At 42.6% G+C, this 8285-nt stretch overlaps 1 protein-coding gene across 1 annotated transcript; it reads left to right on the top strand.

Moving 5' to 3' along the window:
* Positions 1–2335: 2335 nt before the first annotated feature.
* LOC119356188 lies at positions 2336–7331 on the top strand. Its single transcript, XM_037623116.1, has 5 exons — positions 2336–2778; positions 5921–6217; positions 6317–6535; positions 6645–6773; positions 6903–7331. The coding sequence occupies exons 1-5, from the start codon at positions 2530–2532 to the stop codon at positions 7137–7139; spliced, it is 1131 nt and encodes a 376-aa protein (XP_037479013.1). The 5' UTR covers positions 2336–2529; the 3' UTR covers positions 7140–7331.
* The last annotated feature ends 954 nt before the right edge of the window (positions 7332–8285 follow it).

Here is an 8285-nt window from a genome sequence, read left to right as displayed (position 1 = left end):
ATCTATATCCGATTGTACTCCGGGTGTTTTCAATTCTGAAATATTTTTTGGCAATTTGATTCTGAAATTTTAGCTTGATGTTGAGAAAATGAGCAAATTTTGTGGTGCACTTGGATCAGGTTTTATGCTTATAGTTTCGAGGGGAAACATTCAGGGTTGTGATCCAAGTATATGAAATCAGTTTATCTAAATTGAGTTGTCGACAGTACATCCTCTAAAGCACGGAGTGCTTTTGTCGGTTCACCGTCGTGCCATTTTAAAAAAATCCCCATTCTTTTCTGTAAATTAATCCGCAGTACATGTTTAAATCATAGTCGAACTCTTTTTTTACATTTTATCAGAAAATCTCTGACTTTTTGGTTAATCAATCAGCAGCAACAAAATTATTCATATATTTTAAATCGTAACTCCGGTTTTAACATGTTATATATGAAATTTGATTAAAAAAATATATACAATCTAAATATGATATTATTGTTAGCTGTTAAATATTTCTAAAATATTATTTTTGGTGCAAACTTAATATATAGTGCACAGTCCGTTTTTCGTTCGTACTGGCGGCGATCCAAATTACAAATAAACACCTATTAAAACCATATTGAGAGGAAATGAAACATCAATAACCATACATGCACACCTCTGAGAAATCTCGCGGGGGAAAACAACATATTTCTCATCTTTTTGAGAGAGAGAGAGGACGTCTTAGGACTGACCATATTCAAATGTGTTTTCGTTGTGTGAGTGCCGAGGCCACCGTAAAGGACGTGGACCAATTAGGGTCTTGAGTCATGGTTATTGGGTTAAAAGCATGTGTTATTTTCTCTCTCGTTACAACGTATGGGCTCTTTTGCTAGTAGATCTAATGCTCTTCACCAATGAGTCGTTTTTCATCAAGTGATGGCGGCAGCAGGTATGATATTAGGAAGAGAAAATGTGACTGCGATCTCTGCGGCATATCGAGTTACATTCAATTGTAACAATGCACTGAAAGCAAAAATACATAGTACTCCCTCCGTTCCTAAATATTTGTTTTTCTAGGCAAGACTACTACATACTATGTATGTAGACATATTTTAGAGTGTAAATTCACTCATTTTGCTTCGTATGTAGTCACTTATTGAAATGCATAGAAAAACAAGTATTTAGGAACGTGAGGAAGTATGATGCAAGGTATGGCCTTAGGTCTATCAGCATACAAAGCAACCAGTACTTGTTCAGTCGGATTCTTTGAAGAAGGACCGAAGTTTATTCCTTAAAAGCTCACTGGATATTAAAATAGGATAGCAGATTGCCTGGCTAATTATAGTTATATTAAATCACGTACTGCTGCTTGGCTTCAAATAGGTCCACCTTATATCAAGGAACTCTCTAACCCTATTACCTAAAGAATAAATTCCCGGGAATTCGTTGGTGCTCCCAAGAGCGCGCGCTCCTGCACGCGGAAAAAATATTTCAAATAAAAATTTGGCACGTACAACTCGACATTATATGTGTGCACGTCAAGTTTCGAAGAAGCCGACATTTTTTATGCCTTGTGTAAAAAAGACAAAAGAATGTCTCGTGAAAACATTTTTTAACACTGGATTTTGTCCTTTTCACACGCGGTACATAAGTTGTCGGTTTCTCACAAAACGACTTGTGAGCATGTACAATATCATACGCGCCAAGTTTTTGTTTGAATATTTTAATATTTTAAAATATGTTTAAAACATATTTGAAAAACCAAGAGCGCGCGCTCCAATGTGCCAAAACGCCACTCTCATAAACTCCCTATTTCTCTAAGAAAAAAGAAAAAAAAACTATTTCGAAGTGCATCCTAAGTCCTCGAATTATTTTAAAGATGTCATGCAGGTCTTCAAACTGTGCAAAGTGTCATCTAGGTCTTCCAAAATCATTGAAGTGTATCAAGTGTGTGTATATGTGACACCTTCAAAATAGTTTAAGGACCTATGTGGCATCTTTAGAATAGTTGGGAGACCGAATAACATGCATATTGCATTTTGAAAACCTGAATAATAAATTTCGTGGTGCAAGAACATACGTGACGTTTATGAAATAGTTCAAGAACATATGATACACTTCACTCGCAATCATTTCTCTTTTTTAAAGGTACGCAAGTCGTAGAGGACAAGCACCGACCAGCCAGAAGCGACGGCAAAAGCATAAAAAAAGGGTACACGCCGCCATGTGTCGCCGCGCGTCCTCACACGTGCCCCCCGCCTTTCATTCCCATCGGGCGACGTTGCACAACCCTCTTATCCGTCCAACAACCCGAGCTAGTCAGGCATCACGGGCCTATAAAATACAAGACCAACCAACTACAGGGCAAGCCGATCCGCCGCCATCGTCACTCACAGTCTCACACGCAAAAGGCTAGAAACAAGTACTAGTAGTTTTACTTTAGCCTGTGACCACCTTAATCCTGAGACACACCCATCAGCGTCGTGCTCACGAGGGACCTGCCGCCATTGCTGCAACTTGGAGCTTCTTCATCTTCTCATCGTGATATAAAAGGAGGAGGTTGACACGATGCAGAGCGGCCAGCAGCAAGCGAGGAGGAAGAACGCGCAGGTGCTGGACGGGTCGGACATCCGCGAGCTGGTGGAGAACGAGGGGGCGTTCGCCAAGTTCGTGGAGAACAAGTTCCGGCACCTTGACGCCGACGGCGACGGGAGGCTGTCGCTGAGGGAGCTCCAGCCCGCCGTCGCGGACATCGGCGCCGCCATCGGGCTGCCGGCCAGGGGGTCGTCGGCGCAGGCGGACCACATCTACTCCGAGGTATGTAAAAGTAGAACTCCCCTCCGTATGTTAACGTGTATCATCCTCACCGTTCAAGACTTTGAGTTTCCTAATGGTTTTGTTTTGCAATATATATAAGACCTGTAGCTAGACATAACTTTCCTTGGTGAAAGTGTCCACTCGATGTGTAGCCAACACTGTTATCCGTCGTCCAGTTTCATTCAGTATGTCTAGGAAGTTCTGGATGTGTAGTGACGTGCTATTATACTAGCACATAAAAGCATAAGTAGTATAATGTACAAGTAGTACTCTGCTTTGTGGACACGCTTCATGCCTCTAGAATGATGCAGAAGGGCACGTGGTTTCATATACTCAACTGGGATTCCAAATGGCTGTAAAGAGAATCTGGTCAGCTCTACACGTATGCATATATTCGACACATCTACTATGTCTATACCGCCATATAGCGTGCCAATAACTTTAAATATTAGCCGTTTGATATGCTCCATCCAACCAAACAGCGTGCCAATAACTTTAAATATTAGCCGTTTGATATGCTCCATCCAACCAAACGTTATCATCTGCTCCCTCTGTCTGGAATTACTTGACATGGAAATGGATGTATCTACATGTATTTTAGTTTTAGATAAAGTCAATTTTATCATTTGCGTGACATGTAATTCACGACGTAGTGAGTATTGGATCATGTGGCATTCTAACTGAACCCCAACTCTATCACCTCATGTATTCTGAAGCATCTTTCCATCTACTTATCAGATTCTCTAATTATAAAAGGGGATTGAGAACCATTTAGATTTTGGAGGGGTAAAAACCAAGTTGGATCTTGTTCAATATGATTTTAGGAAATTAAATAATTATCAAACTTTGCTTTGGTACACACGATTAGAAGGTACCCCTTGATTCAAAAAGGATAATATAGTGTTTTGTATTCAAATCAATCAATTCAATACGCTTGATCTATAACTTCAAGATCCGTGCAAACTTTGAAGGGGATGTACCGAAGCAAAACTCATAAGTATTGGAACGTATTTTTTCCACGTTACTATATATTTAAATGCCTACAATTTACTGCTCACTCTATCCAGAATTATTCATTTCTGCAACAAGTAATTCGGGATGGGGGGAGTAATATTTTAACAGTTACAGTAACAACATCTTTGTATTTTGATTTTTGTTGGCCCCCCAATTTTTAACTATGCTCAAAGTTAGCACCCAGTAATTAAGAAAACTAAGCTACTACTAGTAAGGTACACGTGTATTGCACACATGAGATTTGGCAACCAAATTATCAATAAATATTAGAGTGAATTCCGGTTTTTACCTCCTATTTTGACATTTTTGACACTAATTACCCCATTTAGCAAGATTTCATCCATTTTACCCCATTTAGCAAAAATGTTGCCACAATTTACCCCGTTTAATTTTTTTGAGCATTCTGACTGGTGGGTCACAATTGTCGGGTCCAGCTGGCATGCCACGTCAGTGGTTTTTCCTGGCTATTTTTCTCACTGCTGAACTGGGCAGCGCCGCTTCTTCTGACCGGCTCAGCCGATGGAGGTCGCTCGCGGCACGTCCAACGTCCAAGTCGGCCGCGCGCCACGCTCGCCTCCCATGGCTTCTCGTTTGTGTTGCTCTCCCCCAATTAACATTCAAACTAATTTTCTTATAAGCATCAAGTTCCTCTAGCATGTTCACCATGCCTGCATCATCTGTTAACTCAATCATGGAGTTCCCGTTGGCCCCCTTCTTCTGATAATTAGCGCTGTCCCAAGGGTTGGAACCCAATTCCTTCATCTTCTCCTTTATATCAAAATAAATAATGAAATACCTCTCAATCATCTCTGGCTCTGGATTCTTGTATCCACGGACATGTAAAATATGCCTAACACTCTACATCTCCGTTACCATCCGCTTTGTGCAAGAAAAAGAAAAATGAATTAGTGGCTGCAATCATAATATACTCTAATACGGTGAACGAACACGTTTCAGCATGCATCATAAGATACAAAGATCCAAACTTCCTTTACAGCTAGCAAGTAACAACACATACTCTTCAATCAACATATTTGCTACCTAGATATTTAGATATGTAGGTGCATCAGAGTTAGTAAAGTAGTATATTTACACCACTTTAATCTAATCTACAGAACCATCCATACTTAAGGCCATATATGATAACTGAAGAAAAACATACATGATTTTAGATTATATTGGTAACAATTTCTCCTATAATTTATTCAATGGTAATATGACGTGCTGATCAAGTACAATCGTCCCATCAGAATACTTCAAACCGGAAATGAGTTTAGTAGGGAGAAAAATAGACAGAAAAAACCCGTTGACGTGGCATGCCAGCTAGACCTGACAAATTGTGACCCGTAGGTCAGAACGCACGCAAAATTTAAAAGAGGGTAAATTGTGGCAACACTTGTGCTAAATGGGGTAAAACGGATGAAATCCCGCTAAATGGGGTAATTAGTGTCAAAAAAGTCAAAATAGGGGGTAAAAACCGGAATTCACTCTAAATACTACGCTATAGCATGTAAGCTTTGAGTCATATATGCATGATATAGATGTTCGTTTAATTTTTATAGTTCATCTCATTCAAAATCAATTAGCTTTTATAAAAAAAATCAATCTATTCTAAGATTCATGGAATTGTGCGTTGTAAAGCATAAGGTAAAAACAAATTATGGCAAATCCTCTAGAAAAGAAAAGTTTGGCCAATTATGATACGGAAGATTCTAGAACAAAGGAGAATTGCTTGTGTTTTGAGGTTTGTGCATTATGCTTAAGTTCAATCATAAAGTTTTATAGATTGTACATGTGGCAGAATCTGGTGGAATGTAGATGATATTCAATGGTCAGTAGTGCTCAGATTTGTCATCTGTGCATCGTCGAATTGGCTTCATACAACGACCATCTTTTAAAATTATTCACATACTATATAGGGGTATAGATATGGAACATTATCTTCTCAAAGTAACAGGGGACATCGTTACGGCACAACACCCATACAGTGACGTGTGTGTACCTTTGCCACATTGCACGACATCATCACCACATGGCGCGCATGACTCAGCTAGTTGGATCAATGACTGGCAGCCCATCGCGCTAAGTTTACTGATATAATTATAATGATGTGTAATATGCGATGCAGGTTCTAAATGAGTTCACCCATGGGAAGCAAGATTCGGTGAGCAAGCCGGAGTTCCAGCACGTGCTGTCCGACATACTCCTCGGCATGGCGGCCGGGCTCAAGAGGGACCCGATCATGATCCTCAGGATGGACGGGGAAGACCTGAACGAGTTTGTCGAGAGCACGGCGTACGAAGCAGAGGCGGTCGCCATATTCTCTCAAATCGAGTCCGGAAGTGCGTTGTTGCGACAATGTTTGCCCGCCGCTCTTCGACAGCTGACGGTCGATCACGGCATGCCACCGGCTTCGGATTCTCTGGTACACTTGTGCAGCTTAAACAACAGAAATTGGAACCATAATAATTCATGTCTTTGGCAAAGCTCGTGGAGCGTTTGCTGACAATTGAGTGTTTGATAGGTTATGGAGAAGGTCATAGAACCTGCATTGCAGGAACTGCCGGCAGATCAGCTCGATCGCCCGGCGTCGCAAGAGGTCTTCTTCCAGGAATTCAAGAAGTACTTGGCAGTGATCGCCCAGCGACTCCAGGAGTGCCCGGTAATTGTGGCGCACACTGAAAACACCTTTGATGGGGCTGGCATTAGGAAGATACTGTCTAAGAAGTTCGAGTTCGACAAGGTATACTCATACTAAGATACATGTTCCACAAGTTTGATTTTATCTATGGAAACTGTATCCAGTTAAACGATATTGATCGATACACGTCGATGCAATTTTTCTCTCCCAGCTGCTGGATTCCGTCTGGGTAGATGTACCAAAGGAACACAAAGATGGGACATCGAAGAAGTACCTTCGCGTCGCGCTTGACAAGTTGGCCGCCTCAGTAAATCTACCACCATATGGAGCTGTTGACCAGGTAATTTAGAAGAGATCATTTCCATGTAATACTAAATCATTTATTCCGAAGCTGATAAATGTGAAATAGAATGTTCTGAGTGTTGGCTAAAATTCTAAACGATCCACGATCTTTCATAAAAATGCACAGGTGGATGCTGTGGTGAACGAGGCGTTCAAGATGGCGAACGCCGACGACGGGAAGGCGGTGGACGAGGCGGAGTTCAAGAAGCTGCTCACCGAGATCCTCGGGGCGGTGATGCTGCAGCTAGACGGTAACGCCATCGCGGTCTCCACCAACACCGTCCTCCACGAGCCCATGTCCACCTCGTCGACCTTGTTGTCGCCGTCGCCGTCGCCGCCCACGGTGTCGTCGCCGAGCGAGTAGGCACATGCTTGGGAGTAACAGTTTCCGCTGACGCTTTAACTGCGATCGACGCCGGAATCCACCTGATTACACTGCAATAACGTGACGTTTTTGCCTGTAACGTCAACCTGAGACGAGGTGCTTATATGCATACTGTTGGTGTCTGTAACCTGCTCGGTGATTTGTGATGAAATAAGGCTTTGCTTGCCAGAAGGGAGAAGTGTAGGGCTGAGATATGTCTCTCACAACTGTAGGTTTGTGAAGAACTAGCAATCGTGCACGTGCTACACAAGTCCAAATCTCAAAAAGTTCTTTTTTAACGGAACGCTAATAAGGAAAAAAATATTTAGGGCGGTGATCTGCGCTGGCACGCCGGCCCAACTGTTGGACCAGTCGAACGCCAGCCGCCCGATGCGGCGAGCCGGGACTGTCTAATCTGGCATCTCAACCCCGACTCATTCTTCTTCTGGTCAAAACTTTCAGAAAAAAACGCTATCCACCTCGCATGCAGTCAAACTTCCTCCTCCTGCCGCTGTGCGTGCGCCCCCGGCGAGCTCGCCCCCCCTCCTCTCGTGATGTTGCTCACGGCTCACTTCACCAACAGCGACAGGCAACGCCGGAGCCCCGGCAGTAGGCACCAGCTCCAATGTCGCGTGTGCTAGTTGTAGCTTTGGCTGAGCAGTTGCAGCAAAAAAAGGTGCCCGCGTGGAATGCTCTTCTAGCACCGCCGGGTCACCGGTGTAGCAAGACAAACGATGATCGGCGAGTTGCAACCGGCGATATTTTCAAAAGATGGAAACGATGATTTAGAACGACGCAACCAGCTGAAACAAAAGTTGCAACCAGCGATTCGGAAAGCTACTACCAGCGATTAAAAAGATGCAACCAGCTGACATAGAAGCTGGAACCAGCTATTGAAAAATGCTGGAACTAGTGTTTGGAAAAGATGCAATCGGCTTGTCAAAAAGCTGCAATCGGCGATTGGGAAAGCTACTATCAACGAATGTGACGAGCTGAACAGAAGCTGGAACCGGTGACTAAAAATGCTGGAATCGATGATTAGAAAAGATGCAACCGGCTTGGCAAAAAGCTGCAACCATTGATTTTGAACTGGTACTGAAAATTCCAATAAAGTTGCAACTGACAGAATAAAAGGATACAACCGGT

Source organism: Triticum dicoccoides, chromosome 2A (assembly GCF_002162155.2).
Source record: "Triticum dicoccoides isolate Atlit2015 ecotype Zavitan chromosome 2A, WEW_v2.0, whole genome shotgun sequence".
Classification (NCBI taxonomy): Eukaryota; Viridiplantae; Streptophyta; class Magnoliopsida; order Poales; family Poaceae; genus Triticum; species Triticum dicoccoides.
Note: the sequence above shows the minus strand (reverse complement) of the source record. Positions and strands in the feature narration are given on the sequence as shown.